We start from the raw sequence: 18,569 nt of genomic DNA on the forward strand, positions 1-18,569 counted from the left end.
TACACTATTGGCCATTAAAATTGCTACACCACGAAGATGACGTGCTACACACGGGAAATTTAACCGACAGGAAGATTATGCTGTAATATGCAAATGATTAGCTTTTCAGAGCGTTCACACCAGGTTGGCGCCGGTGGCGACACCTACAACGTGCTGACATGAGGAAAGTTTCCAACCGATTTTTCATACACAAACAGCAGTAGACCGGCGTTGCCTGGTGGAACGTTGTTGTGATGCCTCGTGTAAGGAGGAGAAATGCGTACCATCACGTTTCCGACTATGATAAAGGCCGGATTGTAGCCTATCGCGATTGCGGTTTATCGTATCGCGACATTGCTGCTCGCATTGGTCGACATCCAATGACTGTTAGCAGAATATGGACTCTGTGGGTTCAGGAGGGTAATACGGAACGCCGTGCTGGATCCCAATGGCCTCGTATCACTAGCAGTCGAAATGACAGGCATCTTATCCGCATGGCTGTAACGGATCGTGCAGCCATGTCTCGATCCCTGAGTCAACAGATGGGGACGTTTGCAAGACAACAACCATCTGCACGAACAGTTCGACGACGTTTGCAGCAGCATGGACTATCAGCTCGGAGACCATGGCTGCGGTTACCTTTGACGCTGCATCACAGACAGGAGCGCCTGCGATGGTGTACTCAATGACGAACCTGGGTGCACGGATGGCAAAACGTCATTTATTCGGATGAATCCAGGTTCTGTTTACAGTATCATGATAGTCGCATCCGTGTTTGGCGACATCGCGGTGAACGCACATTTTAAGCATGTATTTATCATCGCCATACTGGCGTATCACCCGGCGTGATGGTTCGGGGTGCCATTGGTTACACGTCTCGGTCACCTCTTGTTCGCATTGACGGCACATTGAACAGTGGACGTTACATTTCAAATGTGTTACGACCCGTGGCTCTACCCTTCATTCGATTCCTGCGAAACCCTAATGCATGACCGCACGTTGCAGGTCCTGTACGGACCTTTCTGGATTCAGAAAATGTTCGACCGCTGCCCTGGCCAGCACATTCACCAGATCTCTCACCAATTGAAAACGTCTGGTCAATGGTGGTCGAGCAACTGCCTCGTCACAATACGCCAATCACTACTCTTGATGAACTGTGGTATCGTGTTGAAGCTGCGTGGGCAGCTGTACCTGTACACGCCATCCAAGCTCTGTTTGACACAATGCCCAGGCGTATCAAGGCCGTTATTACGGCCAGTGGTGGTTGTTCTAGGTACTGATTTCTCAGGATCTATGCAACCAAACTGCGTGAAAATGTAATCGTATGTCAGTTGTAGTATAATATATTTGTCCAATGAATACTGGTTTATCATTTGCATTTCTTCTTGGTGTAGCAATTTTAATGGCCAGTAGTGTACAATCATCTGTCGCTATTTTCACTGTTTGTACAAAAAACACATTATCGAGTAGAGGGTTAAATAATTCCATATTAAGACATGAATGGACAATCACACGGATTTCTGAAGAAAAAACTTAATTCATAACGTATTGTAGGTACAAATAGCAAAATTAAAGACAACTGATTGGAAACTATATTATCCTGTGAATTTCAACCACGAAACAAGAGTTTAGAGTGCAGGTGATAGTCTCCAATAGCAGTGATGGCGGCTGCTGTTCCCAAACGAAATACATGAAACCGTACAATTAAGTTTTTCTCATTGTAACGTGATTTCAGTGGTAGAGAAAAACGCCGGTATTGGGAAGAAATCTGCGTTGTGCGATGATGTGCTGTATAGAGGCACTGTACGTACAACGTGCATCCGAACCCCACTGACGAAATTTCGGAGGTTTCTCAGGGATTTTTTCTGATTACACTACTGGCCATTAAAATTGCTACACCAAGAATAAATGCAGATGATAAACCGGTATTCATTGGACAAATATATTATACAACTGACATGTGATTACATTTTCACGCAATTTGGGTGCATAGATCCCGAGAAATCAGTACCCAGAACAACCACCTCTGGCCGTAATAACGGCTTTGATACGCCTGGGCATTGAGTCAAACAGAGCTTGGATGTAGTGTACAGGTACAGCTGTCCATGCAGCTTCAACACGATACAACAGTTCATCAAGAGTGGTGACTGACGTATTGTGACGAGCCAGTTGCTCGGCTACCATTGACCAGACGTTTTCAATTGGTGAGAGACCTGGAGAATGTGCTGGCCAGGTCAGCAGTGGAACATTTTCTGTATCCATAAAAGCCCGTACAGGACCTACAACATGCGGCCGTGCATTATCCTGCTGAAATGTAGGGTTTCGCAGGCATCGAATTAAGCGTAGAGCTGCGCGTCGTAACACATCTCAAATGTAACGTCCACTGTTCAAAGTGACATCAATGCGAACAAGATGTGACCGAGACGTGTAACCAATGGCACCCCATACAATCACGCCGAGTGATACGCCAGTATGGCGATGACGAACACACGCTTCGAATGTGCGTTCACCACGATGTCGCCAAACACGGATGCGACCATCATGATGCTGTTAATAGAACCTGGATTCATCCGAAAAAATGACGTTTTGCCATTCGTGCACCCAGGTTCGTCATTGAGTACACCATCGCAGCCGCTCCTGTCTGTGATGCAGCGTCAAGGGTAACCGCAGCCATGGTCTCCGAGTTGATAATCCATGTTGCTGCAAACGCCTTCGAACTGTTCGTGCAGATGGTTGTTGTCTTGCAAACGTCCCCATCTGTTGACTCAGGGATCGAGACGTGGCCGCACGATCCGTTCCAGCCATGCGGATAAGATGCCGATTCGTTACGGCCATGCGGATAAAATGCCTGTCATCTCGACTGCTAGTGATACGAGGCCGTTGGGATCCAGCACGGCGTTCCGTATTACCCTCCTGAACCCACAGATTCCATATTCTGCTAACAGTCATTGGATCTCGACCAACGCTAATAGCAATGTTACAATTCGATAAACCGCAATCGCGATAGGCTACAATCCAACCTTTATCAAAGTCGGAAAGCAACGCCGGTCAACTGCTGTTTGTGTTTGAGAAATCGGTTGGAAACTTTCCTCATGTCAGCACGTTGTAGGGACGCCGCCGGCGCCAACCTTGTGTGAATTCTCTGAAAAGCTAATCATTTCCATATCACATCTTCTTCTTCCTGTTGGTTAAATTTCGCGTCTGTAGCACGTCATCTTCGTGGTGTAGCAATTTTAATGGCCAGTAATGTATATTTGACATAGTACAACCATCTGTCGCTATTTTCACTGTTTGTACAAAAAACACATTATTGAGTAGAGGGTTAAATAATTTCATATTAAGACATGAATGGACAATCACACGGATTTCTGAAGCTGAAATCTTAATTCATAACGTATTGTACGTACAAATAGCAAAATTAAAGACAGATGATTGGAAACTGTATCATCCTGTGAATTTCAACCACGAAACAAGAGTTTTGAGTACAGGTGATAGTCTCCAATAGCAGTGATGGCGGCTGCTGTTCCCATACGAAATACATGAAACCGTACAATTAAGTTTTTTTCGTTGTAACGTGATTTCAGTGGTAGAGAAAAACGCCGGTATTGGGAAGAAATCTGCGTTGTGCGATGATGTGCTGTATAGAGGCACTGTATGTACAACGTGAACCCCAACTCCACTGACGAAATTTCGGAGGTTTCTCAGGGATATTTTCTGACTATTTCGGGAAAGCAGACCTTTAGTCTGCGTTGGCCCGTTTCGGAGTTACTTATAATCCGTCTCGATTGCAAAATTTTTATTCATATGACCGGTTTCGGTTCATCACATGTGAGGCAGCATGTGAAAGTTGTTGGATTTGGACGGGTTACTCCTGTAACCGAAATATCAGATCTGCAAATGGTTCTGGATGAACCGAAACCGGTCGTATGAATAAAAATTTTGCAATCAAGACAGATTGTAAGTAACATTGTATAATCACTGATTGCTGCTATCCCATCAGACATTATGTCTGTTTTTGCAACCGTTTCGGGTTGTTTGCGTTTGACTACCAACTCCCATCCGTACATGTATCTGCTTATTATTGAAAGTATCTGCACAACAGAGGAAACGTCAATGGAATGTTCACTGCGACTCTGTTGGAAAAAAATCTCTTCCATTCACCCTCAGTTGGCTATTTGCTCTACTGTTCGCCCTCAACCTTGCATTCAGTGTTGCCAGTTTGTTATTTATTTACACGTCTAGTTTCGTAGGACCAAACTGAGAGCAAATCTGCAAAGTCATGGAACGTGTCAGTACATTAAATTACAACGTAAAAGTAATAACAGATAAAATGAAATGTTTATGAACCCCAAAAAAGTCAAGTTTAAGTAAACAAAATCAACAATATAACATAAGAATCGACTTAATTTTTCAAGGAACTCCTCGACAGAATAGAAGGAATGACCCATGAGGCAACCATTCAGTTTCGATATGAAAGCGCATGGATTACTACTAAGATTTTAGAATTCTTGTCCTAGCTACTGAAAATGGGTGCAGCAGTACACCACACGCCTTTCTGCACGAAGGTTAAGGAAGTTCAATCCAAATGCAGATTGGATTTCTGCCGAGTATTAACTGAGTGAAAGCTGCTAATTCTTGGAAATAAACTGAAATTGTTAACGAGAAACGACAGTAAAGAATATATATATATATATATATATATATATATATATATATATATATATATATATACAGTTTCACTAATCATATGCCCATTCTGTGAAATTAAAACGTCAGGTTTCGTTGAATTGTGTGTCAGCAACTGTAAAACTGAGTCTTACTGTGATTTAACGTTAGTTTATTTTCTACAACCCATGAACTTGTCATGAACTGCACTATCTGAAACAGAGCCAATGTTGCACATAACATCCTTTACTACCAAGCTAGTGTCATCAGCAAACAGAAACAGTTTAGTATTATCTGTTATACTAGAGGGCGTATCATTTATATAAATAAGGTACAGGAGTGGCCCCAACACTGATCCCTGAGGCACCCCACATCTGACTGTCGTCCCCTCAGACCCCACATTACACACATTCTCAACACTTTTGCTGTCTGTTGTTAAAATAAGAGGTGAACTAATTGTGAGCTATTCCACGTATTCCGTAATGGTCTAACTTCTGGAGCAATATTTTGTGATCAACACAATCAAACGCCTTAGTTTAATCCAAAAATATGCCTAGCGTTCAAAACCTTTTGTTTAATCCATCTAGAACCTCAATGAGAAAAGAGAATATAGCATTTTCAGTTGTTAAACGATTTCTAAGGCCAAACTGTGCATTTGACAGCAAGTTATGTGATATAAAATGATCAATTATCCTTACATACACAGCCTTTTCAATAATTTTAGAATACACTGATGGCATAGAAACAGGCCTGAAATTGTCTACATTATCCCTTTCTCCCTTTTTATAAAGCGACTTTACTGCTGAGTACTTTAATCGTTCAGGAAACTGACCATCCTTAAAGTAAAAATTACAAATATGACTAAGTATAGGAGTATAGGGCTAACATGTGCAACACTGTACTTTAATATTCTGCTATGCACTCCATCATATCCATGAGAGTCCTCAGTCTTCAGTGATTTAGTTATTGACTCAATCTCCCCCTTGTCAGTATCACAGAGGAATTTTTCAGACATCTATCTTGGAAAGGCATTTTCCAAGGGAGTTATATGATTTCCTGTAGATACCAAGTTTTTATTTAATTCACCAACAATGCTCAGAAAATGATTGTTAAATACTGTACATATATCTGACTTGTCAGCAACAAAAATTGTTGTTTATTCGGAATGTGAGTTGGACGTTACCAGTGATTCGCAGTAGTGTGGCTAGATCTGTTGACGAAGATTTGGTCGATTCGCATCGCATGTATGGATGCAAAGGAAGAGTGCTACGACGACGCTGTACTCAGCTGTTCCTGACAAAGATGTCGCAGCAGTTTATCATCAGAGGATTGTTACAGTACTCTATGTTTTGTGTTGCACGCTTCAGTGATTTCATAATCAGGCTTTTGTACTCTTGGGAAGATATATTGAGAGAGACAAAAGTTGTCGGGGTAACAAACAGAACAAGTCATAATTACATTACTGCTTTGTAACGAACCACAAGAGACCAAAGATCTTTTACACGAAAATGTTTAGAAAATATCTGTGAACAACCTCCGAAATTTTATCGTTAGAGTTAGTGTTAACCCAGTATATAAGGTAGACATGTGCAGCGCCTGTGTGAGGCCGGTGAGCGGCTGCGGCTGAGGGAGGTGTGTGTTGTGCGGCGCAGGTACGGCCGGCGGCCCACCTTCTTCCTGTCGGCGGTGTCTTCCGCTGTGACACACTGCCTGATGGCGTGCACGGCGTCCATCTACCCGCTCTTCTTCGCCGTCACTCTGCTCGCCAGCGCCACCAATGCCGCCACCTTCCAGGCACCTCTCGTGTTCAGTACGTACAACACCTTTATTTAACTTATGCTAGTTAGTCTGTGCTAGTAGCCGCGCGGGGTAGCCGCGTGGTCTGGGTCGTCTTGCATGCTGCGCGAGGCTCGCCCCGTAGGAGGTTCGAGTCCTCCCTCGGGCATGGGTGTGTGTGTGTTGTCCTTAGCGTAAGTTACACTACTGGCCATTAAAACTGTTACACCAAGAATAAATGCAGATGATAAATGGGTATTCATTGGACAAATATATTATACTAGAACTGACATGTGATTACATTTTCACGCAGTTTGGATGCATAGATCCCGAGAAATCAGTACCCAGAACAACCACCTCTGGCTGTAATAACGACCTTGATACGCCTGGGCATTGAGTCAAACAGAGCGTGTTCAGGTACAGTTGCCCATGCAGCTTCAGCACGATACCACAGTTCATCAAGAGTAGTGACTGGCGTATTGTGACGAGCCAGTTGCTTGGCCACCATTGACCATACGTTTTCACTTGGTGAAAGATCTGGAGAATGTGCTGGTCAGGGCAGCGGTCGAACATTTTCTGTATCCAGAAAGGCCAGTACAGGACCTACAACATGCGGTCGTACATTACCCTGCTGAAATGTAGGGTTTTGCAGGGTTCGAATGACGGGTAGAGCCACGGGTCGTAACACATTTGAAATGTAACGTCCACTGTTCAAAGTGCCATCAATGCGAACAAGAGGTGACCGAGACGTGTAACCAATGGCACCCCGAACCATCACGCCGGGTGATACGACAGTGTGGCGATGATAAATACATGCTTAAAATGTGCGTTCACCGCGATGTCGCCAAACACGGATGCGACTATCATGATGCTGTAAACAGAACCTGGATTCATCCGAAAAAATGACGTTTTGCCATTCGTGCACCCAGGTTCGTCGTTGAGTACACCATCGCAGGCGCTCCTGCCTGTGATGCAGCGTCAAGGGTAACAGCAGCCACGGTCTCCGAGCTGATAGTCCATGCTGCTGCAAACGTCGTCGAACTGTTCGTGCAGATGGTTGTTGTCTTGCAAACGTCCCCATCTGTTGACTCAGGGATCGAGACGTGGCTGCACGACCCGTTACAGCCATGCGCATAAGATGCCTGTCATCTCGACTGCTAGTGATACGAAGCCGTTTGGATCCAGCGCGGCGTTCCGTATTACCCTCCTGAACCCACCGATTCCATATTCTACTAACAGTCGATGGATCTCGACCAACGCGAGCAGCAATGTCGTGTTATGATAAACCGCAATCGCGATAGGCTACAATCCGACCTTTATCAAAGTCGGAAACATGATGGTACGCATTTCTCCTCCTTACACAAGGCATCATAACAACGTTTCACCAGGCGATGCGGTTCAACTGCTGTTTGTGTATGAGAAATCGGTTGGAAACTTTCCTCATGTCAGCACGTTGTAGGTGTCGCCACCGGCACCAACCTTGTGTGAATGCTCTGAAAAGCTAATCATTTGCATATCACAGCATCTTCTTCCTGTCAGTTAAATTTCGCGTCTGTAGCACATCATCTTCGTGGTGTTGCAATCTTAATGGCCAGTAGTGTAGTTTAAGTTAGATTAAGTAGCGTGTACGGTTAGGGACCGATGCCCTCAGCAGCCGACCTTACCACAAATTTCTAATTTCTGCGCTAGTTATGGTACAGTACGAGTGCCCTAAAGAAATAATTTCCCATACCTTTCCTGAAAACTCCTATTTTGTTATAAATGGAAAGAACAGCTAGGACTCGACGTTCTACTAACATCATACTCGAAAGAGATGGAGCTCTGAATCGCGAAAGAAGAGTGCTTTCAGCTGGCAGCGCTAATGCCAGCTTTGAATTGCCATGCACAAGACGCTGCTGGCGCTACCGAAGCGTGACTGAAAACAGTAATCGTCTAGATATCTACTGAAACACAGAGGTGTCCCCATGGAGACGTACACAAAATCCCGTTACGTGATTGGTTATATTGATGCGAGTAGCAACCCATTGAAACCCACTTTAACGGTAAGGACTCTTCTTCCGCCGTTCGGACTATACCCGTGATGTACGAACGTAGGGCAGGAAGTTGGTCATGGCCTTTTCCGAGGAACGACAGCCTGTCCATGGAGAAAAGTGACTGATACATGTTAATTTGGTCGACCAGAGTGGCCGAGCGGTTCTATGCGCTACAATCTGGAACCACGCGGCCGCTATGGTCGCAAGTTCGAATCCTGCTTCGGGCATGGATGCGTGTGGTGCCCTTAGGTTAGTTAGATTTAAGTAGTCCTAAGTTCTAGGCGACTGATGACCTCTGAAGTTAAGTCCCATAGTTTCAGAGCCATTTGAACCAAGTTAATTTGTATTCCGTCTAGACACAACTACAGGAGCAGACCTTTAACGGTGACGGATCTGGTCAAACGTGACCATCTCCAGAAACCATAAGTATTAAGGAGCAAATGGTTTCTGAACATGAAGGATGAACAGCCGAATTCGGTAACGATTAAAATCATATTAGTGAAATTGGGGTTGAAGCAATGCACAGAAAACGTACATCAGGATGGCTGGTTGAAGACATGAAACCTGCCCAACCCAAATACACATGTACCTTCTTAATAACTCCAGAGCCTTGCTTGGTCCTTCATTACCAACGCACTTTGATAAACTTCGAAAAATTAAGTAACTATGACTTACAAAGAATCACTTAATTTTGTCTTAAAAGTACTTAAGCTGACATGTTAGTACATACTGATTAATTTTTTTTCTTTATTGTTATTTTAAAACCTGTACAACAGGCAGGCTGTCAGCAGCATTCTACGCTGCTCTTCAGCCGTAGAATACACAATGAGAAAAAACAGAGAGAATACACATAAGTTACAGAACGGTGGGCAATAAAGCAGTAGACACATAAAGACAAACATGGAGCCGTTCACACTCGACGATAATCCACACTGCAAACTGTTGACACGACACACAAACACTGAAGATGGCGATGGCACAGGTGAACGATGGAGTGCGACGGTGAACACTGAACACTAAACACGACGGCACACACGAGACACTGATGGCGATGATCTCCAGCGCGCGGAAGTCCATGTAGTGTGTGCGAGTCTGGGGACCTGCCAAGAGGGGTAGAAGGGTGAGGGGGGGGGGTGTGGAGAGGGGAGAACAAAGATGCCAATGGCTGAGGAGATGGGAGGAGGAGTAGAGGGACAGGGGAGGGGAAGCCCGGGGGGAGTAGTGGGGAGAAATGGAGGGGGGAGGGAGGGTGCCCAAAGGAATAAACACAGGAAGAGGGAGGGAGCATCAAAGTTGGTAGGAGGGGTATATGGAGGGGAGGAGGACATCATCAGGGAGGGGCAGCTGGCGGAAGCCACCTTGGGAGAGGGTAAGGAGGGTGAAGAGATGGAGACCGGGTGGGATGTGGGAATACAGGCGCGGCAGCAGGTGGGGGTGGGAGAGGATGGGGGAGACAAGCGGGTGAGGAGGATCGAGTTTTCGGGAGGTGTACAGGATCCGTATCCGTTCAAGGAAAAGGAGGAGGCGGGGAAACGGAATGAGGTCATACAGGATCCGCGTGGGGGAGGGGAGACGGATGCAATAGGCGAGGCGGAGAGCATGGCGTTCAAGGATCTGAAGGTATTTTTAAAAGGTAGGGGGGGGGGCAGAGATCCAGGCAGGATGGGCGTAACAGAGGATAGGGCGGATGAGGGATTTATAGGTGTGGAGGATGGTGGAGGGGTCCAGACCCCACGTACGGCCGGAAAGGAGCTTGAGGAGATGGAGTCGGGAGTGTGCCATGGCTTGGATTGTCCGGAGATAGGGGGTCCAGGAGAGGCGATGGTCGAGGGTGACACCAAGGTACTTAAGGGTGGGGGTCAGAGCGATAGGACGGCCATAGATGATGAGATAGAATTCAAGGAGGCGGAAGGAAGGGGTGGTTTTGCCTACAATGATCGCCTGGGTTTTGGAGGGATTGACCTTGAGCAACCACTGGTTGCACCAAGCAGTGAACCGGTCAAGATGGGATTGGAGAAGTTGTTGGGAATGCTGCAGGGTGGAGGCGAGGGCAAGGAAGGCGGTGTCATCGGCAAACTGGAGAAGGTGGACAGGGGGTGACGGCGGCGGCATGTCCGTTGTATACAAAATGTACAGAAGGGGGGAGAGGACGGAGCCTTGGGGCACACCAGCGGAAGGAAAAATGGTGTAGGAATCCATGTTATGGATGGTGATGTAGGAAGGATGGTGGGAGGGAAAGGACCCAATCAGACCGACGTAGTTAATGGGAAGGGCGAAGGTTTGGAGCTTGAAGAGGAGACCGGAATGCCATACGCGGTCATAGGCACGTTCGAGGTCCAAGGAGAGGAAGATTGTGGAGCAACGGGAATTTAGCTGTTGATAAAGGAGATGAGTGAGGTAGAGGAGAAGGTCATCAGAAGAGCAGGACTGTCAAAAGCCACATTGGGTAACGGGAAGGAGGCGGTGCTGGTGGAGATGCTGGTGGATGCATCGGGTGAGGATGGATTCCAGGACCTTGCTGAAGAACGAGGGCAGGCTGATGGGATGGTAGGAGGAGATGGCGGATGGCAGTTCACTGGGTTTAAGGAACATCAGGATATGGGAGGTTTTCCACAGGTCGGGGTAGTAGCCGGTGGACAGGACTACATTGTAGAGCCTGGCCAGGGTGGAGAGGAAAGAGACAGGAGCTTCACGAAGATGGTGGTAGGTGACGTGATACGTGACCAGGAGCAGTGTTGCGTTTTGTGCGGAGTGTAGCAACGAGATCCTGTGTAGTGATAGGGGCATTGAGTTCCACGTGTGCAATGTTGTCCAAGTACTGGAAAACAGGCGCGAGGGGTGGGACAGAGGTGTCAGTACGATCGCGGACATCCGGGAAGAGGGAGTAATCGAACTGGGGATCATTGGGGATGGAAAAGACATCGGAAAGGTAGGAGGCAAAGTGATTGGCCTTACTAAGGGGGTCAGGAAAGGGGTGATCATCATGGAGAAGAGGATAGTACGGGGAGGGTTTAGTACCGGTAAGGCGACGGAAGGCTGACCAGAAATTGGACGAGTTTATAGGTAGGGTAGCGTTTAAACGGGTGCATGTCTGTCGCCAGTCCCGGCGTTTCTTAGCCGTGAGCAAGTTTCGGATGTGTCACTGGAGTTGCTGGTGGCGTCGTAGTGTGTCCGGGTCACGCATGTGGATGAAGGCATGGTAGAGACGGTGGGATTCATGGAGGAGGAGGACAGCCTGTGGGGGTAAGGTAGGACGGTGGGGGTGGATGGCGACACTAGGGACGTGGGCCTCCACAGCCTCAGACAAGGTCTGCTGGAGAAAGGAGGTGGCATGGGTAACATCGTCAGGGTGGTGGTAGGTGAAGGGGTGGCCTTCGACTTGGGGGAGAGGGTATCCCAGTAGGCATTCCAGTTGGCACGAGAATAATCATGGACATACTTCGGGGGAGGGTCATCACGAGGGTCAGGGCGGGGGCGATGACCATCTGAAATGGTGAGGACAGGGAGATGGTCACTACCAATGGGGTCCAGGACATCCACCGCTATGCGGCCAAGGAGGTTTGGGGAGGAGAGGATGACATCGGGAGTGGAGTTGGATTCGGGGCGGGTGTGCTGGGGAATGAGGGCGAGGTCACCTTGGAGGGTGGAGAGGAACCAATGCCACCGTCTTAACTGGGTGGTGGAGCGACTGTGGATGTTGAGGTCGGCGGCGATCATGTGGGAGAAGGTATGATCAATGTGGGAGAGGAAGTCGAAATGAATAGGGGTGTTAGGGCGGACATAGATGGTGGCGCAGGTGATGGTAAGGCCGGGGAAGAAGAGACTAAGGATCAGGTGTTCGGTGGGGTCGGGAAGGAGAGGTTGGAGCCGAACCGGGATCTGGCAGTGGTGGCCAATGGCAACTCCGCCACGCGCAATCGGGAGGGGATTAACAGAGCGGTGGAGAAGGTAGGGTGAAGTGTGGACGGTGTGCTGGGGTTGGAGGAAGGTTTCATTGAGGAGGAAGGCATCCACGTGGTGGGTTGCAAGGGTGTGCATGAAGAGGTTCTTGTTGGCAGGAAGGGAACGGATGTTGTTGAACAGGATATGGTGCTGATGCGCCATGACAGGGATTTAGATGAGGGTGTCAAGATGGGAGAAGGTGAAATGGGCCTGGTTGTGGGAGTAGGTTGCATACATTTTTAGGTGGAAGACGGAATGGGCGGCGAGGGAGACCTGTTGGAGGGTGTGAGTGCGCTGGAAAGGGTGGACGTTTTGTAGGACAATGGTGAGGAACCTGATGATGTCCTCAGCGGGGGGGGGGGGGACAAAGGGAATTGCCAGGAGGTGTGGGGGCGTCCACAGGACAGACAGGGATGGTGAGTTCAGGAGTGGTCGGAGGGGGTCGGGCCTTACAATTTTGGGAGTAGGTGGGATGGGGGAGATTGTAGGTATTACAAGAGAGAGGGGATTGAAGGTTAGGGCACTGCCAGAGGAAGTGTGCTTGCCTACAGTGTGGGCAGTAGGGGCCTCGCGGCACTCGGCTGTTGGGTGTGCGTTATAGCGCAGACACCTCTGGCAGCGCAGGGATGAAGGAGGGGAAGGGTAGGGGTCGACCTTATAGCGCTGGTTGAAGAGGAGGGCACCCTCCTTCAGGAGACAGTCAATGGAGGGGGCGCCCTCGGAGAAAACCCGCATAAGGCGGGCGGGGCCGGCCGAGTTAAAAATGCGGCGGACCGCCTGCAACTCCAGTGTGGGATGCGTCTTGGGCTCCGCCAACACCTCCTCCTCCGTGATCGTCGGACTAAGCCGAGTGATCACGGTGGTGAGGGTCGACGGGCGATGCGGGGGTTGGGGTTGGCGGGTAGGAGATGGAGAAGGAGCAGGGGTGAGGGAGGCGTTGGGGCCAAAACGGATGATGGGAAGGTGGAGAGGATGTCAGTATGGAGGGTGGGGCTGCAGGAGGAGATGAGAACGGAATCCCGTCTGGGAGTGAGGAAGGAGATGGGGGCACCAGGGATATGTTGGCGGAGGAGGAGGGAGAGATTACAGGCCTCGAGAAGGGAAGGATTGGGACGGGAGAGGAGGTATTTGTATAAAGATGGGGGGAGGAGGAGGAGGAGGAGGCGGAGGGAGCAGGGCCAGGCGGGGAGATATACATGGAATCCTGGGGGGGGGGGGAGGAGGATGGGGTGGGGCCTTTTTGGGAGCGGAGGAGGTGGTGGTGCCACTAGGGCGTTTAATGGCGGCAGAAGTGTGGGTGATGACATGAGGGACGGCAGCTATAGGGAGGTGGTGGGAAGGGGCAGGTCCCTGCACCAGAGATGGTGACGGTGAAGGCGACGGCGATGGCGATGGTGATGGCGGTGATGGCGAAGGCGATGGGGAGAGTTGGGCATGGTCAGTGGCCCGACGGGTCACCGCCCTAGCTGGAGCTGCAGTGACCGGCTGGGGGAGTGGGGGGAACGGATCAGAGGGAGAGGAGCGGGAGGAAGAAGCTGGAGAGGGGGCAACAAAGGGCGAGGGCGAAGGGAGAGTGAGAAGAGGAGGGATGGAAAGAGGGGGGTGTGACTGGGTACACCATGTAATGGTGGTGGTGGCGGCGGAGGGCGACATGTACACAATGGCAATGATGGTAGTAGTGGCAGTGGTGGTGGGGGCTGACATGACGACAGGGATAAACAAAAAAGCACAGGACGAAAAGGAGAGAAAAAAACTGGGGACTGACGAAGACGGACGAAGATGGACAAAGACGGATGAAGATGGACGAAGCTGGATGAAGACGGACAAAGATGGACGAAGACCAGAGTCCCATGCTGCTGGTGCTGGCGACGGCGACGGCTGGCAGGAACGCCACAGCTGCTGCTGCTGCTGCGGACAGGGCCGGGGCCTCTGCTGTCGCTACTGCTGCTGCTGCTGCTGCCACTGCTGCCACTGCTGCTGCCGGTGCTGCTGGAGGGCTGACTGGCTGGACCGCTGCTGCTGGCTGGACCGCTGCTGCCGGCTGGGACCGCTGCTGCTGGCCGGGATCGCTGCTGGTGGCTGGGACTGCTGCTGCTGCTGGTGCTCGGCTGGACCGCTGCTGCTCGGTTGGACCGCTGCTGCTCGACTGGACCGCTGCTGGTCGGCTGGACCGCTGCTGCTCGGCTGGACCGCTGCTGCTTGGCTGGACCGCTGCTGCTCGGCTGGCTGGCTGGCTGGCTGGCTGGCACCTGAAAACCTAGTGCTTCGATTAGAGCTGGAATGGCACAATCGAAGGGCGGTATCCTATCAGAGTACCTCCCGAGATGCAACTGATTAATTATTCTGCTGCTCATTAAAAGTGCAATGCAATTATGTCAGCATGCAACAGATTTCAAATTGGATTGAAGTGTACTAGACGTCTGGATGTGCAAATGATTAGCATTTCAGCGCAGTCGCTCAAAGTAGATAGAAGTAACGCCATTTATGTTTCGTTTACAGAGTTAACATTAATAAAAGCGACCAACTGCAGAGACTGATTCCCGACTGGAAATTAAGGAAGACAGGTCTATGAACATGCGCCACGGTAGATGGCGCTGACGAATAAAAGTTCCTCTGACAACCTGCCGCGCCTTTCTTGTGTGTTGGAAGTTGTTTGATTGATGCAGAGTACTGTAAGCAGCAGGAGGGCCCGATATTCATGTCGAAAACAAGCCAAGATGGTGTTTGTGTACAGCCAAGCAGATGGAAACGGTCAAGATGCAGCACGGCTGTGGCAAAACAAATACTCTCACAGACACCAGCCACATCACACAACATTTCAAGCCCTTTTTGGGCGTTTCTGTGATCATGGATCCTTTCGGACAGACGAACTGTGCGTACACCAGATTTGGAGGGCTAGTTTCTGCCTCTCGGCCGTTTCCAGCTGCTTGGCCGTACACAATCACCATCTCGGTTTGTTCCCAACATGAATGCCGGACCATTCTTCTGCTTACAATATGTTGCCTCAATCACACAGCCTGCAACCCATAAGAAACACACAGCACATGGTCTGAGAAACTTTCATTCGTCAGTGCCATCTACCACAGCAACGATGCATTTCCGAACACATGTTTATAGGACCTTTTTTCCTCTATTTCTAGTCAGGAATCCGTCTCTCCAGTTTGTCGACCTTATTAATGTTCTCCCATTCTAAGGAAAGATTGTGCAGTAGTTTCCTCATTCAGAAATAACATTTGAATGGCAATGGTCTGTGAGAATAATGTGTTATACTTCGTTTATTAAGTAGAAACATTCTGTTGTGTCAGAACTCGACAAGGAATACAGAGCAGATGGGTTTATGAGGCTCAGCGTCATGCGCGATTGTCTCATTTGACAAACACTACCGAGCCAAGTTAGCTCACCCCTGAGGGATCGTAGAGCTATATCACATTCCTTGAGCGAAGAAAATGGCTTGTCTGCGGGAAGACGGGTAACACTGAACACGGGCGTGTCACCACGCATCGTGTTTTCAGGCGAGTCTTCTTCTGCATAAGTAGCAGAATGGACTTTTCTGTTAAAGATCAGAAACAGAGCGAGAACGACACTAATGTTGCGGGTTGCATATTTCACAAGTCAAGGCTCGATGTTTCGTCAGTGCTTTGTTCCGGCTGTAGTCCTGTGAGTATGACGAGCCCGAGAACTGTGCCGCTGAGGTCACTTCATACCGTCGCCTCGTTCTCTCTTGCTGAAGCTTGCAGCAGTGTAAGGCTGGTCGTGACTTATTGTTAGCACAGGAGATAAGTGCACGATCTTGCTGCTGTAAAGTAGCAATGATGAGGCGGAATGACAAATCGTCAGGATCACATGCCCTTTAATGAAGCAGTGTTTCGTGAGACTGTTAGAAGAGTCCGGTCCCAGACTCCTATAGTCTTCAGAAGAGAGCCAGGCTGGATGCGGTAGTGAGGACCTAGTCACACTCGAAAGCGCCAAGAAAACATCATTGACAATAATACATTTATCAGGCAGCAGTACAGGATTGTGCTTCCAAGGCACCATGCCTCAGCCAGGCCGTCGGAGCAGCGCCTCATCAGGGGCAGAAGGACGGTGGGCGCTAGACTTGTAGTACCGCTAGTGCAGCAAAGCCTTGGGTGGCTTCTGCTACGCCACTGGGCGGCTCTTGACCAGCGAATTCCGAGGGCCTCTAGCTCTATGAGTCGATCTCCAAACTGCACTCGTTGATGGCGAAGACTTGCACTCAGGAGTCAGGCCCAAAATCCAAATGAAGTACTCGCTGGCAAGCAGGTGTCGGCTCTCAGCCCCGTTTAGGAGACTGTAGCTGGCAGCGTCGTTGTCTGACACAGGAACGTGATGAGCAGCAGAAGTGCTCGACCTCTCGAAGGCGGATGGTGGACAGCGTCCTGGTCACGCAGGTCAAGTCTCCAGCAAGCCTACAGGGTGATGGTGGCTTCCGCACCCCATCAATGTTGCATCAGAATTTCGCAATGCAGCTGGCAGCGACAGCGCCCTTCCACCCGGAATCGTGGTTTCATAGATGATCGAAGACAGCTAGGCGTGCCGAGGGTCGAGCTCCATAGCCTCCCCTCTCACTGGACAGCTGCAGCTGACACTACGCAGTGGGAAGTCGGCAATCAGCACTCAGCAATCAGTCGTTTGTTAAGAAGAAAGGGGTATATAAGTTGGCGCTTCCCGTGTGCTCTGCGGCGGTGCGGATAACAAAGACATCACGTGTCCTTGGTTTTCCCTCGCTGTCAGCTCTCCTAGTGGAAATGAGCGTTTGGCGTCATTGGCTGGGAGGCCCCTTGCGGGGCAGGTCCGGCCTCCTTGGTGCAGGTCTTAGTACATTCGACGCAACATTGGGGGACCTGCGTGACGGATGGGGATGAAATGATGATGAAGACAGCACAACGCCCAGTCCCTGAGCGGAGAAAATCACAGACCCAACCGGGAATCGAACCCGGTGCGGTGGCGCGGTTCTTTCCGTCCCTTTACGACGAACCTGCACCTACCTGTGAACATTGTCTCAGCATATCATCAGTAGGGAAGCCGAGCGAAACCTACTGTACTTCGACGTGAACCAGGCTGCAATTAAAGTCACTAATCTACGTTTCGGGAGAAAGTTTTCACACGAAATGGAAGGTTGAAATTTTTGTCCTCAGTTACCATATTCTGAAACTTAGGTGAACAAGTATCACTGCCAAGCCCGTGCTAGTCTTAACACAGTCACTCACAATCCCTTTCACTCACATTAGCAAGTTTATGGTGTTGCATTTCCCGAAAACGTAATAGCTACAAAAATACTGATTGTTTTTGATTGAGAATACTCACCAAATATTAAGTCTGTCGGTACCTAATACAGTCACAGTTTTTAGCCACTGACCTGCTCAATACGCCACTCGGAATATATGTCTTTACTCGTCACAAAATTCACTTAAAAATTTCGAAACTTCTACACGCCCATCGGAATAATTATGCCGCCACTTTACCACACTTTCGATGAATGAAACACTGCTAGATCCGGTAACTTATCGTTTCCATCGGAACGACTACGACACACGTCCGAACTGTTTCATGACTATGCTCCCACTCCTCTCTACAATACTCTAAGTCTTCTCTACCGGCAGAAAAAGGCGTGCGAAGAATATTGCTTTCCCATTGGTCAGTTTACTCAACAGCCAATAGCAAAACAACTTTCTCCCGCGTCAATCCGCGCTTTTCATCAATAACCAATCGCAAAATAGTAAACCTACCGACTGCACTTTTTACCGACGTAATTATCTAATATGCTGAAGTTTTGCTTATGCATAAAGTTATTTATTACTGTTATTTATACCTGAATTAACTTTCCCTTTACCATAAACTTACTTTACAAATCGATTCTACAAAAATCCCCTTTGTCCATATCCATACTTCTTCGAAATGTTCCCACACTAAATCCTACTACATAAGTCGTTAAACACTTATCTTCATATTAACCTTAAACCACACTCACGCATCATTCACACTGCTAAAACATATTTATAACATTTTACATACACAAAAAGACATAATAACACTTTATGAAAATACTAGAACAGTTTATGAAAAACATTCTATTACTTTAGTGCACTCTAGTGGGCACAATCGAAACTAAAATCACAGTCCCCTATCCAATACTGTCCTCTATCGGCTGATACA

The 18,569-nt window shown here is 48.7% G+C and overlaps 1 protein-coding gene across 1 annotated transcript in view; it reads left to right on the forward strand.

The window, feature by feature from the left end:
* Positions 1-18,569, forward strand: part of LOC124775228 (solute carrier family 22 member 7-like) — a 93,727-nt gene that overhangs the window by 20,151 nt on the left and 55,007 nt on the right. Inside the window, exon 4 of the mRNA XM_047250069.1 lies at positions 6,297-6,454. Within this exon, the coding sequence (XP_047106025.1) occupies positions 6,297-6,454 (158 nt within the window). The remainder of the gene's footprint in view (positions 1-6,296; positions 6,455-18,569) is intronic.

The sequence above is a fragment of the Schistocerca piceifrons genome, chromosome 1 (assembly GCF_021461385.2).
Source record: "Schistocerca piceifrons isolate TAMUIC-IGC-003096 chromosome 1, iqSchPice1.1, whole genome shotgun sequence".
In the NCBI taxonomy this organism is placed as follows: Eukaryota; Metazoa; Arthropoda; class Insecta; order Orthoptera; family Acrididae; genus Schistocerca; species Schistocerca piceifrons.